Consider the following 25612-nt stretch of genomic DNA (forward strand, 5'->3'; position numbering starts at 1 on the left):
AGTTTTAAAACCTTGACCCTTGAAATTTTATGTCAAGAATGCAGAGACGATGAATTCATAATAAGGTGAATCCATACCACCGAGTAGGAGAGATCCCTGCAACCTTTTTCGTTCATGTTAGCCAAAGGTCAAAATGTAGGTCAGAGTGACCTAGTCTTGTTACATGACACCACCACAAGGTGAACCCATACCATAAGTATGAATATCCAATGTCTAGTAGTGAAGGAGATAAGCTTGTATAAACTACCCCACTGAAAAATTAAGTGGGGATCCTGTTTGAAAATCTCAGTGGGATCCCAGCGCGAGTTTTGGTGTGGGATCCCACTTGGACTTAAAAAAATCCCAGTGGGATCTCACTGGGACATAATAAAATCCCAGTGGGATTCCACTTGGACATAGTAAAATCCCAGTGGGATCCCACTTGGACATAATTAAATCCCAGTGGGATCTCACTTGGACATAATAAAATCCCAGTGGGATTCCACTTGGACATAATAAAATCCCAGTGGGATCTCACTGGGACATAATAAAATCCCAGTGGGATTCCACTTGGACATAGTAAAATCCCAGTGGGATCCCACTTGGACATAATTAAATCCCAGTGGGATCCCACTTGGACATAATAAAATCCCAGTGGGATTCCACTGGGACATAATAAAATCCCAGTGGGATTCCACTTGGACATAATAAAATCCCAGTGGGATCTCGCTGGGACATAATAAAATCCCAGTGGGATTCCACTTGGACATAATCAAATCCCAGTGGGATCTCGCTGGGAAAGGGGGATCCCGCTGACATTTTCAGTGGGGTTTTCTTTGCTGTTGGTCAAAGGTAAAGTGAACTATTTTCGATAAACGACAGCTACACCCAAAGTGAACCCATACACCAAGTATGAAGTTCCAGGGACAAGTATTTAAGGAGATACAGAGCCAAAACTTTTTCTTTGATGTTAGACAAAGGTCAAAATGTAGGTCAGTTACCTAGTTTTGATATATGACACTCTGCTACTGCAAGGCGAATCCATACCCCATGTATGAAGTTCCAGGGGCAAGTATTGAAGGAGATATAGAGCCCAAACTTTTTCTTTGATGTTAGCCTAGGTCAAAATGTAGGTCAGTGACCTAGTTTTGATACATGATCCACCGTCTCACCAAAGGGAACCTCAAGTTAAAAATTCCAATGACTTATAGTGTAGAGATAAGAGCCTATATAAACTTTTCTTTGGTGGGGGTCATAGGTGAAAGTGAACGACCTTGATACGTGACACACCGTCACACCAAGGTGAACCCATATCCAAAGTATGAAGTTCTAGTGACTAACAGTGACAAAGTTTTGAAGCAGATACATACTTGTTTGAGATGGACGCACAGAGAAAGCGGTCACTATAGGACGTCCACCAATATGTGACGGGGCCCTAATTACTGACCGATACCAGGTACATATATGTATGCTGGTAGTGACTGAACCAGAGTCGGTACCTTTTCACTGACAAACTATATTTGTACACAAAACAAACTCAGAGTGTAAAGTTAAGACATGTACTGTATTTAAAAGAGGAATACTGTTTTTGTATTTCACAATCTGGACAATCTGTGATAACATCCATAGCTGTTTCACATGACACATCTCTTTTCTCAATCTCTCTCTCTCTCCCTCCCTCCCTCTCTCACTTCATCCTAAACAAACAACCTCTCTCCTCACATGCACACTAGTACTGTATATAGGAATTACCATCATCCATCATGCGATCAGACATAACCTCAGGTGTAACATCCACCAGAAAAGAGTCGACCAGATCCCAGAATATTGGACTGCAGTCATAACCACATTCACAGGGACCAGAAAAGATGTTAAGGACATTGATTCACAAACGTCGTTATTTTTACAGTACAAAAATTAAAATTTCTGAAGATTCAAAACCATGATATAATTTTAGGATTGAATTTTGCCAACAGAGGAAATACAATTTCCTGTTGTTGCAGTCAATTTATGTAAAGCATTCACATAATAATGACACTTTAATTATGAATCTTTATCAAAAATGATAATATATATACATGTACTGAACTGGTAACTCCTGTCCGATCCCTGTGAACATCCAATAACACATATACAGTATCAAAAAGGAGCAATTAAGGCTGCAATTAGAGAAAAAAAATCCTTGTTTTACCCAGCAGAATAAATCCAAAATACCTTAATATAAAGACCACAATAAATATTGTTACTTTTGTGTCTTAAAACAACTGTTTTAATTGAGTATGTATAAGTGATATGGCGGGCCTATGTGATACAAGAGTATTAACTAATGATATCAATCAAGTCATCTGTAATTTGTTTTTACTGCTTTTGACATAAGTAGCATGTGGGTGTAGGCACAGGGGCTTAATACCTTCCAATGACCCATGAAAAATTAACCCCAGGGTCCTATCCCTAGATCACAGGGATCGGACAAGGGGGTTAATTTTTCATTCTGGGTCGTAGGAATGTATCAAGCCCCTGAGGTTGTAGTGGTTTGGTTATAGGTGACAGATGACCCAATCATACAAAATACTGGCAAGTCACTTAATTGCATTGAGTACAGTAACATTTAGTTATATTAAAATGCAGATACATAGTATGGAATGACATTTCATGTAATGACACTAAAGATTTTATGTATGTAGGCAATGTAAATGTATCTTGTAAAATTGTATGAACAGACTATGCCGACAATGTATGTTGTAACATTGTATAAACAGACTATGCCGACAATGTATGTTGTAACATTGTATGAACAGACTATTCCGACAATGTATGTTGTAACATTGTATAAACAGACTATGCTGACAATGAATGTTGTAACATTGTATAAACAGACTATGCTGACAATGTATGTTGTAACATTGTATGAACAGACTATGCTGACACAGTATGTTGTAACATTGTATGAACAGACTATGCTGACACAGTATGTTGTAACATTGTATAAACAGACTATGCAGACACAGTATGTTGTAACATTGTATAAACAGACTATGTCGACAATGTATGTTGTAACATTGTATGAACAGACTATACAGACACAGTATGTTGTTACATTATATAAACAGACTATGCAGACACAGTATGTTGTAACATTGTATGAACAGACTATACAGACACAGTATGTTGTAACATTGTATGAACAGACTATGCCGACAATGTATGTTGTAACATTGTATGAACAGACTATACAGACACAGTATGTTGTAACATTGTATAAACAGACTATGCAGACACAGTATGTTGAAACATTGTTGGAACAGATTATGCCGACACTGTATTCATGGACTAGGTGTGTGAAAACTGTATGCAATATCACACAATCAAAACTTTTGAGATATCTCTTCCCAAACACACTGTAACTATCACCGAAACACTCAGTCTAGTAAAAATCAAAATCAAATGAATGTAAAGGAAAATAACAGATACAGATGATACCGTTTTCTTTAATTACTGTTATTCATTAAAATGAAGTTTATAGGGAATCGGATCAGTCTGATGCTGGGGTTGACAATTACGGTAAGACTGAATCTGTCAACTATTAGTTAAAAGTCCTATATAATTTAAGTATTCTTTACTAACATGCCATGTATGTTAACTAGCTAATATGTAAAATCCTGAGACTTTATATTGTGGCTGAGCTGTTCCATACACTGTCTGTGATCTATAGATAAACAGTAAAATATTTCATTTCACATCAAAACCATGCCACAAATTTTGATTCATTAATGGTGAGCAAAATTTAATCATGAAGATCAGAATATCAACATTATTTTATTCTTGTACAACCCAAGGTAAAAAGTTGATCCGAAATTATACTCAGAAAACATGCCCATCCATCGAAAAAATTATATTATCAGGATACTTTACTGACAAAAGAACCCCTACTCCTTTTTCTAATTCATTTGAGATGTAACGTGGAATTTGATTGGTCAATGAAAATAATTCTAGACAGTACAACATTGACAATACACCGTCTGCACATTTCTGATTTGCATACAAGCCTCTATGACAACTGTTACTGTAGATTATGTAATGGTGTCAATGATGTTGAATTGACATGTCATAAAGAATGGTTTGATCCCAAAAGTTCAATAAAAATTCCACTTCAACTTTGAATGTTAGTGGAATCTTTTCTCAAATCCAAGTAACCCAGATGTTTGAAAATCCTAATTACAACATCAGAGATTTCAAATAAAACATTAAACTAACATATTTGTGATTAATACCAAATACTGACAGATATTTGTTTGTTTGCTTGCTGGGTCTATCACTCTGTGAACAGCCATGGTCATTTTGAGGCAGGGTCTCCTTGTAGTAGTTGGTGACTACCTCACAGAACAACATATGGGAAGCTTGTTTCATGCCATCCAGAGCAATCAGGGTAAAGTGTCTTGCCAAAGGACACAACCACAACATCACAGACAAGCCGGGTTCTCAGCTTCCCAAGAAACCCAAACCGACACGAGTAAGGAGTGTTGAACCACACACCTCGGATCCTCACCAGAGGTTATGTGGCCAGCACTCTGACAAATAAACATTCTTAAGAGTTGGATGTAGTGTAATGAACATGACCAGAAGTTTTGAAATAATGGTAGAATTATGTGAATGCCCTGTTTACCAACTTACAGGGACATTCTTTTATGAAGTATCATTTTACACTGCGCTCCGTAACCCATTCAATCAGCCATTCAAACATCAGGGAAATGACATGTAATGTGATTTCAAATCTCCAAAGACTAGATTGCACATGGCATAATCTCGTAAATGACCCGTTTAAATCGGACACATCAGTCTTGAAAATTTTACCAACAGAATATACTGTAGATTTGTATTTCCCCTTATTTTCATAACACCTGTATGAATAATGTCCGCCTTATACTAATTTATATCAGCAACATAGTAAAATTTGTATTTGAAAATAGGATAACATGCTTTTATTGTGTCATAATTGATTTTTTAAAAACCAATATTGCAATCGGGGTTGATTTTTTTCTCTATACACTGTAGTGTACTGAACTTAAGTAACCTAAGGGGAGATAACTCTCTATTTAGACGATAAAATATATCTAAATACTTATACATGTAACACAAGCTAAACAATAAATATGTAATCCAAATACGCTGTAAGGTATATTAACACAAGAACATGTATCTTTTTATACTAACACGTCACACACACAGGCATGTCAAACATGTCCACAAACGTAAAACATGGAGTATTGATAGAAAGAACATATCTGTGAATTGGTTTCTTGGAATCTTGGTTAATGTTATATGGATCATCACACTCACCAGTATGGCTTACATGCACACAAGCCTTTGTACAAATCCCCCAAAGCTCACCACATGCTCTTGAAATTACTGCCGATTTATGAGGTTTATAAATAAAAACTTGGTCATGACCAAATGATCCGCTAGTAAAATTAAATATTAAACCATACACCAAATTCAAATATTCTAGTTCAAACAATTGGTTGACTTGCATATCTGAACCCTTTCACCCCTACTGATTATATTGGACTCCAAATAATGAATGAATGGAAGAGTCTACTAAAGTTTCTTAGGGTTGAAAGGGTTAACTATCATACTGTTCTTGATCAAGAAACAATACATGTATATAATTTTTTTCAGCTAGGTAATACAAAGTTAATGTGCTGATTGGGATTTATAACTACAGAGGCCAAACATGTAAATAGAATTAATTTGAAGATATCTAACATTTAAAAGTAGTTTATAATAATATGTAGGTATATGTTATTGATTAATCCTTATAAATGTTTGGCTCTTCAAATTCTTTGAAATAAGAGTATAAGGCAAAGAATCCTAAGGATGCTAACAAATTGTGATCCTAACCCTATTGATTCAATTTCTTTCGATAGCAAGAGTTCAAGTAGGACTTGCAGTAGATATAAATTAATTATTTATAGTTCTAGATAAGAGAAGAAACACTTTCTTCTTTCAATAGCTGGATGAAAAGTGAAATTTCTGTGATATTTTCACTTTCCATCTGCCTGTATTAAATACAGAACACATGCATATATACATGTATGAACTGTCTTGTCACAAACATTTATTTTACACATGTGTTATGATCTGTATCACAAAAGTTTCCATAACTTGTTCCCCTCAATAATAAATATTGTGCAATATACCAAGTACAAAGTACTTTGACTTTACTAAAACATGCACAAAGCCAACAAATGACCATAATCGTATGAATATTCCCTCCTGCGAATCATGATTAAGAAAATGGTAGCTTTCAAGGGAGACAATTACCAATGTTAACAGGTTGAACTGGTGCCTAAGGGTCACCACAGTATAACACCACACTAGTCAGATATAGCATTCAGCAGTGCTCTCTACTCAACAGGGATCATCACTCCACGTTCACGTTCAACACCTACGATCCCTCCACATTCACGTTCAACACCTAAGTACTTCACCTACGTCCAGATATGTTTAAGCATATCCACAGATATTTAGTTGTACACATTCGATATCAGATCACTCAGCATCTAAAAATATATTCATTTTTTTAATTGATGTCCTTATTTACTGTTCAGGTGTTCTACATCCAAATATCACAACAATGCCAGCAGATATTCAGAAGTTTACATTCAATATCTAAATATCAAATCCGTGCCAATTTATGTAGGTCGACTCCACCAATGTCCAATTTTGTGAACTCCATAACATGCTGTGTGAAGTACCCTCTGAAATTTCATTTTGTCCATTAGGAAGGTGCTACAACATTCACCTTTGTTTGTCCAGTATAATACTGTTATATGAGCCGTAGACTAGGAACTCCGTCGTAAAACCTTGTACATCACAAACCCTACGCCAGCTAGAACAGCCACACCTATCCCGACACGTAGGTACACATTCTCTTCCTTCATCACAATGTCCTTCACGTGGCTGTAAAAACACAAAACAAACACACATCAGTGTCTGAAATCTACAAGTAAATAAGCTTAACATCTGTCTCATAATGCAATACAACTTTTATAGAAATAATAACAAAAGAATTTTTATGTGCAGAAGTAATTATAATAGGATTATAGGATTTCATGTTCGTTCATTCAATATTGAATTTTATTGAAGCAAAATAAAACATTCCATATGAAAGCCAATTTGGGATTGTAATGGCATATGTTACTTTTGTTAATTGACAAATTAAAGAAAAAAATTATACTGGGTTCAGAGAACACCAGGCATCACACAATTAAATCTATGAAAGTCACAAGCAAAGACAAGCAGGTCTGTTCATTCATAGACTACATCATCTTAACACTATTTCCATCCATTTGATGCAGCAAGATATCTTTTATTTTGAATGTAAGGAAATCAAATTATTTGTCTTCATTTGATCTTGGATTGACCACAAAATTAGGAGTTAATATGATTATAGGACCTGTAATTTAAACATGCTGTGTGAAATTTCCACATTACCAGTGCTACAACAGAATATATATCATGCTCTGTGTAAACGTCCGTATAAGTGTATAATTTTCTGTTTAAATATATATTTTTACTATGTTTCAATTTACATACAAAATCAAGGGATCAAGTCCATAACCAGGTTCTGGATTACAGAGAGTGAAAGTTTAATAATTTTGTCTCCCACTGTTTGGATATACATGTTTATTACATTTTTACCAGTGAAATATCAAAAATTATTCATTCTATAAAAGTGATATTTTTCACTTTTTCACTAGTGAAAAATATCACTTTTGCTGATTTGACCAATCAAATTAATGATTAGAAAATACCAAAATAATTGACCAATCAGAAAGCCTGACATATATGTCAGCACCTGGACAGGGGTAAACATATGCAAACTTTCGCTGTAGGCCTAGTTAGCATACGGGTAGGTTTTTTGTTGATAAAAAATGTAATAAACAGAATATCTAACAGTGTCTTCAGTAAAACCAAATATATTTCACTCGTGTGGCTAATATTTTGATATTTTTCACTCGTGCTGCGCACTCGTGAAAAATATCAAAATATTAGCCCCACTCATGAAATATAATTTATTTGGTATTACTGAAGACACTGTTAGATATCCTCTATATATACATAGGTATACAATTTATACTAGTGACAATCTTGGTGATTACTGGTACAAGTCAAATATTGGAGTATCTGTGCAATACAACTCTATTAAATAAATACAGGTATACTACAAAACAAAGCCTTATAGATGAAATTCAATTAAGTGTAAATTAGAATTATTGCAAGAAAAGTCATATAAGGAAATGGGATATACATGTGCCATGCTAGGTTCTAACATTGCAGTATAAATATAGACAATGATACATATCTTAACAAAACATGTATTGACATACATGTATATTACATAGCAGTACATGCACCTAAGTATCAAGTTTTGATAAACTATATACACTAACTTATAAAGTGTATGTCCGCTACTCAACAGAACATGGACACTCATTCAGTAAATATATTACTTCAATGGACAATAAGCTCTGCATGTATTTTGGAATTCTCTTGGATTCTCAGTTGGATTTCTACACTGTTTTTTCAAAAGAAAAAAGTTGTATGTCTAAATCTAATATATCTATCTAATATATTGATTTATTATGTATCTATTGTGAGTCTGGTACAGAGGACTTTATGTAGTCCTGAATCAGAATAAAACTTATCTTATCTTGAATATGCCTCCACGTCCACTTTGGTGGAAATGGAACTATACAGTAACACACAGTGGAAACAAAGAAAGAGGAAGCAGAAAATGAAGGCTGCGTAGCCAGAAGAATGTGTTAACACATGTGCTAACAACACCAGATGCTGTACGTCAGTATTAATGAATTTTATCAGTATATGCTCAAAACTGTTCCAGCTATTAATTAGTATATTACCCAAATCCAAGTGACAAAGGAAAATAATTTGTGAGTTGTGATAAAATCAACATTTCACGGAGAAATATCCTCCAACATCTCAACTGCCGAGTGCAACATCAATTGTATATATATATACTGTACTGCAAAGATCTATCATATGTCCGCTATGTTAATGACAAGAGAACTATTGGGCCTGTATCCCTCATCTGGATCCATGTAGATAAGAGACCTATTGGGCCTGTATCCCTCATCTGGATTCATGTAGTATTAAGAGTTTACAATAATAACAGTAGTTTAATGTATTACCATTGTAGCTTTAGACTGATCCCTCTGACAAAACCCACTTGACTCCTGTGGCCTAAGGGTCTGGAATTAGGTTTGGGGGATGGGATGATTCAAAAGACTATTAAAATAGAATCTTCTTGCTTTCAATCTAATATGAGGAAATGTTTAAAGCGATACACAAGTCAATTTCACCCTTTGAACCCTGCACATTTGCAAATGGACAGAGCTTACAGATTTCAGTAATTCTGTATTATCAGGAAGCCATTGGTAGTTTCCATTGGGTGATATTTGATACAATATGATCCAATCAGTCAAACCATTTGGACTCTGATAAATGAAAGAGGCTCTTTCATTTATCACAGTGCAGTAATTTGGAATATGACATTGAAATCTACCCAGTAGAGGATAGCCCCAAAGAGGACCTTTACTCCGGAAACTCCTAATGCCCTTGGGATAACGAAGCCAACACCATAATTTGGATAAAATCTTTTCAATAGTTCGGGAAGAGAGGTTGTAGGATTCAGAAGTTAATGGATTAAAGACGGTAAAGGAAACACCACCACATAAGCCCACCATGAAATAACCATGGTATTTCATACCAAGTGGCGGAGCTGAAAATATATCTAAAATTTAGATGACTGATGCATGGTCTGGGACTATGTTTGTTAGCTTCTGGGCCAGTGTTGTCAGTAGATACCAAATCTATTCTATTGTAAAAATTTGTTTTTTAAAAGTTTACAGGTCATTTTCCAAAACCAACTTATTTAGTAATTTGATGTCAATTATTATTACTTAATATTATTTATTAATATCATCTATGGAAATGTTTCTCCATAATTTAAGGCTGAAAATCAATAAAAACAAGAATTAAACTTAGCTACCAGACAAATTTGTGTCTTAAAAGTAATCATATTATAATTCTATACTATTTCGTATTTATCCTCAAATGAGCCCCCTCCCCTGTGAAACTTTAGTGTTAGAATTTGGGTAAGCTTATTTGTGAACCTGCAAAGATGAAGAAGGGGGCTTATTTTCAGATAAATACGGTAATTTATATACAGTCAGATAAAGCTTACCATATAAATAGTCTTGAGAATTCTACTTAATAGTAACAATGTGTTAATGTTTACCGAGTACATGGAATAATGGAGGAATAATCTAGTATACATATAGTAAGTTGATGTCTTATCCAGGGAAACAACAGCCACAACACCTGGTGAATACACAGCGGGCGATAAGACAAGCATGCATGCTATGTTAAAAAGGTACAATATAAAACAATAGGAACGATGGGGGACCTGAATTTCTCCTCCAGCCACAGTGGATTCTGTCGCACCAACAACATGTGCACCAGGCGCTTCAAATTGCTGCAAATAATCAAGGGGCGAGTCAAAGTAAACTAAACTTCTACAGTAGAGGAAGTGTTCATCAGACAAAACAGGTACTTCCTTACAACAGTAATCCAAATTATAGACATGTAAAATGACCCAAATTATTAATATGTTTTGTTTTCAAAAATATACAGGAATAATTATTATCATTTCATTACATAAATTAAAATATTTCAACCCCAACAATACGAAAAACTTTTTATATTCTTATCAAAGAAATCTTATAATGAGAGTATCAATTGTAGATATGCTACTTAATTAAATGTTTATAAATCAGCTGCTTTGCTTTTGGTTCAAATCTACTTCATTCATGTTTCATTGTAAATAAGAACATTAAAAATGAAAGAAACTACAGAAATATAATCCTACAAACTACACACACTAGATTTATAGAAGGAACCTGCTGCTACCAGATCAAAGAAAAGTCAATGTGATAACTATATTCTATAAGAGCATATCCTTTAGCAGTAGGGTCAAAGTTTTTAAGAAATTGGTGAACTTGTAACTTTCAAGTTCTTCAATCTATCATCTAGAGTTTTTTGGCTCATGTATGAAAGAAAAAAGCTGTTGAGTTTTCGATGATGGTAATCTGTAAGCTACAGGTACATATCAAACACTCCCTTGCAGATCCAGACCATTTTTGAAAATAAAAAAAATAGTATTAACTTTATCAGATGTAAGTTATATAGCCTATACTTAGCTGTACAGTTTGCTATTAAGTAGAAGAATTTGTAGCCACTTACATTTATGACTACAAGGCAAATCTCACCATAATGTATATGAATGTTTTTAACAACATCTATGTACAACATTTAACAGAGACGAAAATGGAAAATCTTAAGAAAGGCTGAAATTTATTTCTTTAAGGGAAACTATACATGAATTAGCCATTTTTTGGGAGCTAAAAAGGCTGAAATCAGCAAATCGGCTGAAGATTTTCATCTCTGATTTAAGTCAAACTACTGGACTAGAGAGACTGATAGACTTGTACTTTATATAGCATACCTTATACAAAATTTTGTCAGCAAAACTTGCCAGGTCAGATACAAGGTGACAACAATGAGATGTGAAAGAGAATGCTGGAGGAGTGCTTTGTGATAGATGATTATACAGAAACATTATTTCTTTAGTTCTAAATACCTGTACAAGATTTAATTAACAGCAAATACTTGGCATAGCACACTTTATTTAAGCACTGATGTCATTTTTTTTTAGTTTCATCGGGGTATGAAACAAATTTTGTTTGCAAACTGTATGAATCCGTGTAGCGGATTCTTACAGAAGTTTGCAAACAAAATTTGTTTCATACCCCGATGAAACTAAAAAATAATTGACATCAACGCTTATAATTAATTTTTGAAAATTATTTTCTAATTTAAAACATGTTTTATGTACAATTTTACTGGTTTTAAATGGGATTCTTTTTCTCAAATCAATACGCAACGTCAATTGTCGTATTGTGACGTCACATTTTTCGCGCCATTCTCGGAATTTCTTTCATAGAAGAATGAAAAGAATTTTTCGACCAATCACATTTGAGTATACCATGAAAACAAAGAAAAATTAATTATAATATAATGCAATAGATTTTTGACCAATTTTGTGGGAATCGCAGCCTTAGTTCACCATCTACACATTTCATATTCGTCAATTAAGAAAATCTCATTTACACACTCAGACTAAAATTTTGTGATATGAGGAAACTTCTTATTGTAAATACCCCTTCTGACCCCATCATTTTGTTATAGAGAAATTAATTTTAATTGGATTTTGCATGAGTGAAAATAATCTATTTTATATTCCATTTCAGATTTGATATTTCTAACGAGTGATATACATGTACCTGGTACATGTAATTTCAATGGCTCAAATGAAGATTCTGCAACACGCTGTTCGAAAACAATTTTTAAGGAGCCTTAAGTTAGAATAAAAATGTTATGATTAATTTAGATTCTACCTCATATTGATGTACCCACACCACCCATCCCACCTGATCTTAGCAGTTGATAGAATGCTACATAATTCAAACCAATCACACACACATATACTGCTATCACGAAAAGATTGATCTTATTTCAATAATAATAACAAATGTGCAATCATCAAATAATATATTTTTTTTCATAATAAAAATAAATTTCATAACACAGACCAAAATTAGACAAAACATATAATAAATATAAATAAATAACATTGAAAGCTATTTCTCTAAGGAATGATAAATACTGGCTTTCTGCCATGAAGCAACCTAGTGATGGAAAATGAATATGACAATAATGAATAGAAGAAAAGGAAAAGTAACATGAAGTCTTGGTTTCAAATCGTATCCAGTCATAACACATCACCACATACCCAGGAAAATTATTTAAAGAATTGTAAATAAACGAAGAAAAAAAAATCACATTTTTAGTTTATCAAATTTCATACGGTTTGGCAAGTAAAATAAATTTGTAAGCTACTCTTTCAAGAGGACAAATCATAAAAAAAAAGTTAACTGATAATTTTTGTTTATGATTAGGAATGAAGAAAAAAGGATATAAGGAGTCTTTTTCCAAAGCCAGGAAAGTTAGCCAGTATGTTGATGATAAAGGAACACACAAATTCGTTGTTCAGGTTTGAAATAGAAACGGAGCTAACTAGTGCAGTTTTCTGACAAGGCAGAATTAATTATGACAGTGTTAAATCAGAGAAGCTGTAGGTGGTGTCAGTGTTATAACAGGACAGGATCAAAACCAGGAATGTTAAGACAGATACGTACGGGTAGGCAGCCATCGTCGCCAGTTTGATGTACACTTCCCGGTTCACTTTATCAATGGCAGAAAAGCTCTGAGGTGGCGGGATCTTGAACTTGCTACAGAACTGAGCGGGTGTGATTTCGTAGTCCTGACGCACTGCTTGGTATTCTGTCTTCGCAGCCACCACCAGTGTGGGAATTCGGCTATCCATAAAGTGTTTCTACAAAAATCCAAACAGTCAACATGGGGGCTCTTGTCTAAAATATTAAAAAGTTGTACCTACCCCTTGTCTACATATGGGTAGACTTCTTGTAAAAGTTCAACAGTGTGTAGATTTCTATGTATCAAGATGTCTAATTATTAATCATTTTAAAATAACATCTATTATTATTAAATGAAATATTTTTTGATGTTTTACAAAGTGTAAATCTGTTCCAATACTGAATACAGGTATGAAGTTGATTATATCTTCAAACTTACCAGGTACATTCTAGCACAGAATTCAAAGCTTCGAGGGTTGGTAGAGTCGTACACTAAACAAGCCACATCACAATTCATCTCGGTCGGGTTTAACATGTCACATACAGAAACATCCACCTCATGTAGCTACAAAGATACACATCAAACATTTATACATTTATTAATAAATACTTACTAAATAGTCATATGTTTTTGATATTTTTTAATTTGTTTTGATTATCGTAAGTAGTTTTTTTCTGTATTGCATATTCCACAAATTTTCATTATTCAATACATTCAGGCTTCCTTACTCAACATCATAAATCTCTTGAAAAGAAATTTTTGAAAATTATATTATTTTTATCCTGCTGGTTAAGTTATACCAGTCATGACTGATGCCATAGCTATCCTACTTCAAACTAACAGGTGTAACGCTAAAATGAACAGTAGGTTGACAGAATGTCAGTTAATGTAGCAATAATGATGATATTTCACTATTTTCCAAAAAATGCAACATCATAGCTTGGTTGTTCATAAACGGCTGACTAGCTGAGTGACAAATTAAAACGGCTGACTAGCTGAGTGACAAATTAATCTATCTTTCATTTAGAATATATGTAAATATTAAAATATTAAATATTGAAATTAAAGTAAATCTCAAGAGAGATCAACGGCATGCGATGGGCTTCCTGTATGTTGTTCAGTGAGGTAGTTACCAACTACTGCAAGGACCCCCCCCCCCCCCTCAAAGTGACCCTGTCTGTTCACAGTTTACAACAAACAAACAAACAAACAGCAAAAGCGATCAATCTGGACTTCGAAGGATTGACTCTTTGTTTTATTGTCTACCCTGATATTATCCAGAAATAAGCCCATGACTTATAAGCCCACTTATATATGATTTGTTACGACTTGTAAGTCCACAAGCTCACCTTGCTACTCAGTAGAATTCACAATCTCATGCTTCAACATTTATTACAATCCCTACCTGTACATGCAGTAAGTTCAATTTCAAAATATTTACTCAGGTTTTGTACCCGACAGGTGACCTACTTACCAATAAATACTTTTCTTGTCCGTAAACTTGAACTGTATTTATAGTAAAACTTGACAAGTGCTCTTTATTCAGTGTTGCTATATATCTCAGGTTTCTGCCTAAATGACCTTGTAAAAATGTACTCTGAAATTAGACAAATCATATCTTTTATAACACAACACATGTCAACTTTCCACATATAATATATTAATCTTTATATTTGTCTTAATACAGAACACTGCTGTAGCAAAATTTGTATGAAACTGTCAGTTTTATAGAAATTAAAAAAAAACTTGTTTTCTTTATAACTGTATCAGTTTTACAGAAATTACCCAAAATCTTACTTTCTTTTATGTGTCTCAGTTTTACAAGACTTACTCAAAATCTTATTTTCTTTATCTATAAGTGTTTCAGTTTTACGGAAAATACCCAAAATCTTATTCTCTTATAAGTGTTTCAATTTTACAGAAATTTCCCAAAATCTTTTTTCTCTATAAGGGTTTCAGTTTTAGAGAAATTCCTTGAATATAAAATTTCTCTAATGACAAGATTTTTCAGCTTTACAGGAACTTTCCAAAACTATGTTTTCTCTGACTGACAGCAGACATGGTACTCACCTTGCCAACACCTTTGGCCCCCAGTACGTAACACCTGAACACATTTCGACTGGTTTGCTTTTTATCTAAGTCGATCTTTTTGTCTCTCGTTACTGTAGAATCAAAAATAAATTTCATAATCTACATGTCTATCATTTAAAACGGGAAGCTTTATGTAATATTTGTTTGTTCATTTATCGCAGACATTTATAATTATCAATACATTTGTTATAAGAATAGGTTGTCTGAGCTAAAATTACACTGCTTAATTTTTTTAATCATTAACTTAAGATTCTTGCATTTTATATTGGACTAACCATCTTGAAGGATTAATTTGTCAATAGTGTTATATTTTCGGTTGACTGAACCCAACTAAAACATGCATTTACAAACTAGAAAATGTCTGTCGCACATGAACGCCTCCACTACTATCTAGAAATGTCCCATGCAGAAGGGGTCAAAGGTAATGTTTTGACCTTTTGACATTGACATTTGTCGCAAGAATAGCACTACAGTGCGACTTTAAATAAAATTTCTTGACTCTTGACCAATGGCCACCAGATTGTGATCAGGTGTAAAACTTGATGTTATGATACTGTGGTGTAGATATTAACAAAATCTGGAGAGGGACATGGGTAACACTACATGCCCCTCCAACCATCTCTAGAAAATAGTTACTTTAAGTTCCTATTGGAGATATTCTCCATTTCTCCACTGTTTTGAGATTAAAGTATGGTGTAGATACAGGAAGACAAAGGCAAATGACGGCCATTGATAGTCATCCAAGTCTGTTAACCTTAAATTGAATTCACCAGTTCAGTACATAAAGCTTCCCCCATTGCAACTAGAAATGAAAATTTCATTTTTTTAAATAGCAGGGTGCGAAAAAAACACTCGTCCACTTGTCCTGGACGTGTAAAATTTGGCTGGGGACGAGTGAATGTCAGAGGGATGAGGGATTCTAGTTCAGGGACGAGTGGTTCTCATGAGGCATTCGTCCCCTCGGACAAGTGCTTTCAAAAACATTTTTTGCACCCTGCATAGATAGTACAGATCTATTATTAGCTGCTGTTGTCTTTCTGGTTAAGGTCACACAATTTAATTATATTCACCTACATACACCATAACTGACCTGTTATTGCCGAGAGTTGATTGTCATGATGATAATGGTATCCTAAATAAGCTAAATATTCTACTGTCCTGGGTACATCTAGTAGTGTGGTTAATCTGGAACAGAAGGATTGGCAATAACAGTATAATAAGTAAAACATAGGTAAAATGGTCTGAAAATGATGTACTACATAATCTTTTATCAAAACATGGGCTGTAACGCTGCTAAAAATACAAAGACAATGATCTGATAATGACATGATTAAAGGTCAAAGAGATTGCATGTTTGCATGATGGGATGGGGGACTTTATGTCTCATTTTGGGGGAAAATGGTGAAATGGGAAGGGCATTAAATAAACTGCAAATTTTGCTTAAATATGAAATAATTTCCATATATAAATGCATGCCAAAAAAAACGCTCAGAAAAAGCCTGGCATTAAGTGTGAACTTTTGCAAAGTATTGATAATTTTTTGTGATTTTGTCTTTTTAAATAGGATTCTATAAATCAATTAAGTTTATATCTGTCAGTAAAGTGTGCTCTGTGACAAAAGGTCATGTTTGTGCCTTGAAGACTTACCCCCACTGAGCGAGGTAGCCCTGCAGTGTGATCCAGTTGTTGTGGTTTGTACAAACTGTGTTGTTGACATCGGATCCCCAGGGCATCACCGGACATGTACTAAAGAGATTCTGTAGCTCTGTGGGAGACAGGCAGCCGTCTCGGTCCTACAATCAATACAGATCATGTACTTAATGGTGGCAGTGACTGGAATCAACCTCTCAGACAGATACAAAATATTCAAACTCTTCCTTGGCAGTAGCAAATATAAAGATATTTCTGTGGCATTGACCGCAATCTACCAATCTTTAAGACTTAGAAATACACAGTTAATCTGTTTTTAGCTGCTTAAAAAATATCTACTAATCTTTTAGACTTAGAAATACATAGTCAATCTGTTCTTGGCTGCTTAAAAAATAGAGATTTTTGTTGAGAATATTATGCTTATTTCTTTTTATCTTTACTTAATGATTTTAAAAATAACCAACAAGTATCAAATTTAATATTTAACAAAAATCAATGACCTGCCCAAATAGAAAAAATATTTTGTTTTCATTAAAGATGGATCACACTTACATCATCATACTTGTCAAATATCATCTTGAGGAACTGGATTCCTTGTGTGGACAGTTCTGTTGTAGAGCCCAATGCAGTTTGTACCCTGAAACACAAACACATTTACTTAATTAAAAATTCCATCTTTAAATACAAAATTCTACACATAAAAACTAGAGTCAAATTATGGAAACCAGGAGTAAATCCTTCTCTGTAGAAAGTTATAAATCTACCTGCTATATTAGGATAGGAACTAAACAGAGATTGTTACAGAAAGGGTAAAATTAACAGGGCTTTGGGATGGGGCCTTTTTTTGTCTAATTTTGGGAAGAAAATTGGTGAATTTGGAAAAAATTTCGGGTGTAAACTGGAAACTTTGGGAATTTGGCTTTGATATGAGATCATTTGAATTGGGAATGGGGCACATTAACGGACCCAAAAAGCCGTGAAATATCAACACAATGTATACAAACGACAGACTGCACCAATACATCATGCAGGTTTCCAAATTCTGTTTGTTCTTTGTAAGACTTTATTGTGACATTTTGTCATGATTCAGAAGGAACAATATTATCCCATTTCCGGATTCATCATCACAATTCTATTGTAAAAACCCGACAAATTGTGCTGTGTTACCTTGGTGAGAGGAACTCTTTGGAGAGTTGAACACAATCGTCATAGCCAAATGACCTGAGGACTGTCCAGGTGGTCTCGTGTCGTCCCCGCTGTATAAACAGTGTGTGTAGGAAAAGGAATCCTAGCAAGAAAATAGCATAAGTCAGTAAAATTGAAATGTTAATATGTTCTAGTTTGATTTCCTTTGTCATTTACCCAAATATATTGCAGAGTCTCCCTTTTCCTATATATCTTTACAATCCTTTTGTACATCTTCCTAAGTCGTTACATTTCTTATCATAAGTTACTCTTCGATAGAATCGAAGGAAATTGATTTTACTAACATGTTACAGCAGACTTCATATTTAGGAATAAGTTTTATTTTTCATTACATTGAATTAATAAAAGGGTACTAGAAAAAGAAAACAAAATTGAAACTGAAAGAAGTAATTGAGAAACTCTAAATTATTCAAGAGAATTTTTGTCTATGTCAGAATAATCAGCCTACCTTTGAGTGTGATTCCATTATCTATGATGCCGTCTGCGATATTCCTCCTCACTATAGACTTGACGTCCTCTAGGGCTTGAGGTTGAAGAGGGGCATTGAAACATTTTCTCTGTAAAGATAAAACAATGCACTAGTCTGCAACTCAAATTTTGGCTAAACAAGGGAATAATTTTGCCATGATTCTTCCTAACTATGACAAACTCTCCCAAAGTAGGTGAAAACGACCTAATTGGGAAAAAAATCCTATTTGTGATAAAATGTATCAATACAGGACACAATGTTCACAATAGACTGTGGTTTGTGTTCTCATTGATCTGATGATCAGATCAATGAGAACACAATCCACAGTCTATCAGATTTGAATTTCATTGAAATGAAATCAATTTTAGCTTGATTACATACTGTTAGTCACTTATTGAGATGGCATTTACAATATTATCAGTATTTATTTATAATTGATCTTGATAGTTACTCACTTGGAATAAATGAACTTCATCGTCTTTGAGTATAGAGTCGTTGTCAAGGTCACATATCTATAATGAAACCAATACACATTATACAAAATATCAAATAATGTGGCAAAAGCTATGACATCACAAATAACAAATCAGTATTCAAAGTATTTAAAACTTCAGAAAACCATACATTCATTATTTACAATTATCTTAAATCTTTCATCCCTACAGAGTAATATGGGTTACGAGTTCATACAAAGCACATGTTGCGAAATGAATACATTGTATAAAATTTTTAAAATATGTTCCAGTTTGGAAATAATTCTAATTGAATACAAATGGTTCAGCAAATGTCACACATATTAGATAAATGAATGGGGTTTAATAAGTAATGAAAATAGCAAAGTGAAAATCTTGACCCGAGTCAGTTTATAACATACCTTAAATATTCTGGTTAGGGCTTTTTTGCATTGTGGTGTCAGCTGCAACAGCAACATTGTAATCATTTTGTTTCACATCAAAATAATTCTTAAGCAAAATCGCTAATAAGCTGATTAATGATGTATCAAATTAAAACATTTATCTTTCATATTACTGTAGGTAAATATGATATTATCTAGTTTCATCCTTGCACCTCTCAGATCTTCTCCTAAAGAAAATACATGATCCTGTTGTAAAGGCATTTTTCACATTTAAGTTTTCTTTACACCCACCTGTCTAGACTGAATATCATAGACACTACCATTATCTCTGTCCAGATTATACAGATTCAATTAACACTGAAGATTGTACACTAAACCTAGCTAAGAGAACAATGTAGTGAATTTAGAATTTACTTGATACAAATTTCCTTATACTGGAAGTGGTTTTAGACTGTTAACACTATAAATGTAATTAAAATAAATTACCTCCTTTTCCTCTGGATTATATACAGCCGCAGTAGGATGAAGCACAGCCTTTTGTGCATAGTAAAACATCTCACTAATATTTTTAAGTGTCCTTGCTGAGCACTGTTAAAGAAAAAACACAAACAGTAAATTTCTCATATCAGAATTTTTCTAACTTCAGCCTTAAAAACATGAAATTTTCTTTCAATTTCATCTGATAAAATTTCACTAATAGATTCCACAGTGCATGTTTTTAAGTTAAATTCTAGCTTCAGAATTTGGATGATTGAAGACTTACAAGAACATTTAAGTTCAATTGTTAAAATTATACTAATTATTATAATGTAAATATTGACAATTTATCTAACCTCCACACAAGTCTCCACTTCAGCAAAGTCATTCATGATTGGCATCATTGTCTGTAACAAACGTTATGTAACACAGTAAAATTTAATCAATAACATCAATCATACTTGATATTCAAAATGATGCATAAGCCACAAATGTTTATTCTGTTCTCATATTCCTAAGGTAAGATTTTATGAAATACATGTTTGTATTGGTAACACTTTACATGTAGAAAATTAGGAGACTTGGAGGGTTCCAGGAGACTAAGATGGGTTCAGTAGTTGCCTTTACCACAAATATTCAACACCTGTAATTTTGCTATCTCTAGGTGTGACTGTATGTTCTGGGCTTTGAAGTTTACCAAATCATCCATGAGATGTATCCTTTATTCATCATAACATTTCCTGGTACATGTATGTTGTTTTAATAATAAATATTTTATGATCAACTTTTTTTTAAAAAAATTGCCATGATACACAATAAACTTTTCTCCCCTTTGATGATACTAATTACAAACCTCCATTGTGCTGAAGTCAAGCAAATCGGTTTTGTTTCCCACCAAAATGACTGGTGTTCGATGATCCTCCCCCAAACAAGAACGTAAGTACGGCAGCCAGAATGTGGTGATCTGTCAATCATTACATCACAAAATGAAATCACATCAAGAAGTAGTTAACAAGTGTCTATTTATTAAACTTATACTGCATTTTTTCTGAATTAATGGGATTTGAGAATAGCTTTAAATGCCACATAATTAGTAAAACAGATTTCTATTTGGTCATATTCATGCTGATGATCTTAGCATATACTGAACCAGTTGATATGTAATTAATGTGACAGTGCAGTACATATACACAGTAAAACTTGTCTTAGCTAATCAAAGTTTTCCAGAATAATTCATATCTAACTAAAACAAAGTATTGCAAAACAACATTAATCCTCCTGATCAGTGTTGACATCAGTGGATGGCGTGTTCTACTGTTTAAACGCAAACGAGACGTGCATAAAGTACAACTTGAATTGACCCAACGGATCTAATGTATTATGCAGAAATCAGACCTCAGATTTGAGGAAGTACTCTGTTAGGTTTGAGTGAAATTGGCACTGCAGAACTCTATATATTAGGCAGAAACCAATTTTCTATTTATAGTAACAGGGAATTTGACCTTTGACCATCAGACCTAAAAGCAATCCCAAACAAGCACTTTTGCTGAAGAAACCAATTTTCTGTTTACAGTAACAATGACCTTGACCTTTGACATTCCGATCTGAAAAGCATTCCCAAGTAAGCCATTTCATTTAGTATTTCCATATGAAGTTTATCCTTATATGAAATTGATTCAACATGACTCCATTATGAGACTAATATATCCAGTTATATAGAATAATAACTTACCCGCTCTATGGAATCTTCATCATCCACAGAATATACAATACACACAACATTGGCCTGAAATACAAATAAATTCTCATTTTCATATTTATTATTTAAAAGGTGTTTTTGTTTTTTTCTTTCTACTGTTACTACTTTTTATGGAAAAAAATATTGCCTGAAAAAATACCAAAACACATTTTTAAAGAGAAGATTGATCACTGAAATAACTAATTTGAATCAAGACAATTTAGATAGAAATGTACAGTGGCAAACAGAGTAAAAAGTAAAGATAGAATGCAAGATCTTTCAACTGATTTGATTTGATATATTAAATGATATATACATACCTTATCAAGCTCCTCCTGAAGTCGGTCTTCGTCTTGTTCTTGTGCTGTAAAAACCGATAGAATAATAGCTTCTATGTATGTCATCATCATTACATAAATACATACCGGTAAATTATAAAGTAACATGTTAAACCGTAAACAGTAGTGTATCTAACAGATGGCTATCATGATCATGAAAGGTGATATTGTTTGTGCAATTCACAACCCATATATTTAACATAAGTTTAATTTGTAACTAAATTTCTTTGATCTACTAAATAAAGCATAGTTTGGATATTATATAATATTTGATAATAAAAATTCATTTTATGATCTATTCATCATTTTCCTTTTTTCCGTTAAATAGCAGTCAGTAAATAAAATAACACTAAATCTTCACTGTCGAATTACAGCCGTCATCTACTCGACCGGTTTAATGAAATTAAAGTACAAACGATGATCAACTTCACTTACAACTGTAGTCAACAATATGTGTCGGTACTTTCTCAGGAGTAACATCAGCAGGTATTGTTATCTCCTCTGCTTTTGATGGCACCTAAAGATATACAAGTGTGCAACAGATTTCAGTAAATATGGTATCGGTGAAGTTTTCCTGTGCTTGTGGCAAACTATATGTTTCAAAATATATAGCATTATAACACAATTAGTGTTTGAACACTTACCTCCTCTGGAAATTCTTCACTAACCAGGGACAATATCAATGACGTCTTCCCAACACCAGCTGCAATCATGAATATTTTTATTAGATCTGAATATGTATATACATATGTATCTTTAATACTATATATGTTTGTGCTGATATTGATCATCTATATGCCATATGATATATATCAAAATAATGTTATAGGGAAAATTAAGTCCACTAACAAATTTGAAATCGGCCAGGTACTCAGTATATCACTACTAATGAAAGTTATAAAATGTTGACAGGAATTTATAAAAGATAAGTCAAAGTCAATGTACATTGTAATCTATATCTTCGGGAAGCTAGTCATATGTTTAGGTTACACCTTAATACATTAACATGTATCCATATTGTCAAAAGAAGGTCTATAAAATAAATTATGCTTTTTTTTTTTCAAAATGAAAATCTGTGAACTTGCACAATCTACATGAAGCTGGTAATATAAGTATATTACCAGCTTAACATAGAACCAATATTTTGTTTTATTTGAATTTTGTCTATATTCAGCCTTGGGGGAAATGGACCAGTATGGAAGTTGACAAAAACAAATTTTGGAAATGTATGTACATGCCGGGTTATCTTAATTTTTTTTTTACATTCAACATCAATTTTTTTTAATGTAGTCTGTAGAGCCGAGCTGTATACATGACCTTAGAAATTGATTGTCACAGTAATGAATAATATCTACCTATACAAGAAAGAAATGAAATGTGCAAAAGACCACCTGGCCCAGACTCTAACTCCAGACCTCAGAACTGACTCGATGGACACAGTTTGCATTCTTGCAGAGCAAGACAAAACCCTGTTACCTATAATAAACTTATCATGCCTTTAGATTTTGTTTGCAGACAAGTAAATGTTGGTGAATACTTGCCTGTTACACAAGGGGAAAAAAATCTTTTAATATTTACCTTTTCGTTTGAATGATGAAGAAGCTACTTATTTAGCTTAATTGAACATTGATTTTTATCATAAGCTTGCCAAAACGACCAGTGATGCTGAAATTTTATTACATTTCCTGTCTTGATCTAATTACCAATACATATTTAGCCATCTGGCCTCCTGCAATCATCTTAGTCCCTTTTTGCATATATACAACACACATCTACAGAATTGTACAAAGTCTAACTTATACAATTATTTATAGTTATCTACTAGCTTCGGTTATATATATCAAATTGAAGGTTGGTTAAAGATTGGGTTTACTTTATACATTAATATAATAGCATATCTTCTGTTGCTTGTTTAAATGCGTAACTATTCATTATTTCTAATTAATATATAAATGTTTAATATAACTGCTGCTCTCTAATTACTCGAGCCATACATTTTGGTCAGCTGAAGCGCTGACTGATGTATGTGCAGTCAAACACTAGACACGATAGTGGACGATGTGGCGACAATTCTTTGATATAACTTTTGCATGTGTGATTTGGTATCAGCAGTCCTACTGTTTTAACACACAGCTAGCTATATAGGAGTTCCTGTCTGCTGTGTAACTTGTATATATAGATATAGTATTAGTTAGTTGCCATATTCAAAATGAATTATTGAATCCTATATAAGAGAATCAAGGTTTGCTGACACATGAAACAAACTCAAACTTACGATCTCCAACAAGGAGGATCCTGACGTCCCTTTTGCAGCTCATAATTGCAGTAGAAGTCTTGGCTGCACCACTTTACTCTCTCATGTCATGATGATGAAAGCATGCCAAGAAAGGTCAAACTGAAGCTACATATCATGCGAATTATTTCATACAGTTATCTGTTCACAATTTCTTGAATGCACTTTCTACAACAAAAGATCACAAACGTTTAAAACAATGCTCTTACGCTCCTATCTAGCGCTTATCTTCAAGGAATTTTATAAATATATTGCCAATGCATGTTCGTTAAAGACACCAACTGTCGCCATTTTCGGTTCACAATACGGAAGTTTTCTAGAATTATTACAGCTTTGTATGTCAAGGAAGAAACCTTCCGAACAGTAGGAGCTTCCTATTTGCGTGCGCACTTGCGGAAACAGAGCTGGCGTCTGCAGCAACGGGACGCAGGTGTGAAATGTGGCAGGTTGAATGGTAAGTAGAAGCTGGTTTTCTCGAAGACAAATGTGTCATTCATGATACTAATACAACGGAAAAGTATACACATGGTCAAAATGAGTCATTGACCGGTGTTTTAGTGACTTTTCAACGCAATTACTGCACACCCAAACTGATACATGTGGCACTTGCCTGACAGCACTGCAATATATCAAAATATATATAATATGGTGGTTAATTTAAGGGAGTTTGATTTGCCCAAAATAAAGGAGAATTGTTCGGGACATGGATATCGACATTTTTGCTCAGTTTTAAAGCAACGGATGAATTTGAAAGTTGAAAAGAATATTGATATTTATTGCAGTTATTATATATATATGAAAATAGCAGAAAATTTTATCAGATCACTAGACTAGGCCTATAAGATTTTGATTTATAAAATTGTTTTTCATTTTAACACAAACAAGTTTACACTTTGTGCATATAACATCAAAGCATTAGAAAGGGCTACATGTAGCTGAAGAAGACAAGCTGGTTCACATTATAAAATCAATTTGGATTTTAGCTAAAGAAGACAAATTGATAATTAAGCTGGTTTGATCACTTAAATCAGTTTGAACTTTTCTTAAAATGTGAAAGCTTGATCCGCTCTTATTGCAACCCATCAGTTGTAAAATTTGTCATAGAATGCCTTTAGAAATTAAGAATTAATTTTACAACAATTGAGAAATAAGTTAT

General features: G+C 33.6%; 1 protein-coding gene across 3 annotated transcripts; it reads right to left on the reverse strand.

Moving 5' to 3' along the window:
* Positions 1 to 1524: 1524 nt before the first annotated feature.
* Positions 1525 to 24747, reverse strand: LOC117336552 (mitochondrial Rho GTPase 1-like). 3 transcript variants are annotated; one of them, XR_004534640.1, is made up of 22 exons: positions 24439 to 24481; positions 22808 to 22866; positions 22599 to 22680; positions 22146 to 22189; positions 21820 to 21873; positions 20941 to 21051; positions 20444 to 20494; positions 20097 to 20198; positions 19629 to 19670; positions 19210 to 19266; positions 18734 to 18842; positions 18247 to 18367; positions 17632 to 17716; positions 17077 to 17222; positions 16520 to 16614; positions 15409 to 15500; positions 14813 to 14935; positions 13777 to 13902; positions 13320 to 13516; positions 10469 to 10537; positions 6455 to 6939; positions 1525 to 6424 (listed from the first exon to the last, which is right to left on the reverse strand). XR_004534640.1 is itself a non-coding variant. In XM_033897170.1 (21 exons), exons 1-21 carry the CDS (start codon positions 24479 to 24481, stop codon positions 6822 to 6824), a joined length of 1926 nt encoding a protein of 641 aa, XP_033753061.1. In that variant the 3' UTR covers positions 1525 to 6821. The 3 variants fall into 3 exon arrangements, 1 of the variants encoding a protein (XP_033753061.1); XR_004534641.1 differs by lacking the exon at positions 10469 to 10537 and having other exon boundaries at positions 24439 to 24747; XM_033897170.1 differs by having other exon boundaries at positions 1525 to 6939.
* Between the last annotated feature and the right edge of the window lie 865 nt (positions 24748 to 25612).

The sequence above is a fragment of the Pecten maximus genome, chromosome 1 (assembly GCF_902652985.1).
Source record: "Pecten maximus chromosome 1, xPecMax1.1, whole genome shotgun sequence".
Classification (NCBI taxonomy): Eukaryota; Metazoa; Mollusca; class Bivalvia; order Pectinida; family Pectinidae; genus Pecten; species Pecten maximus.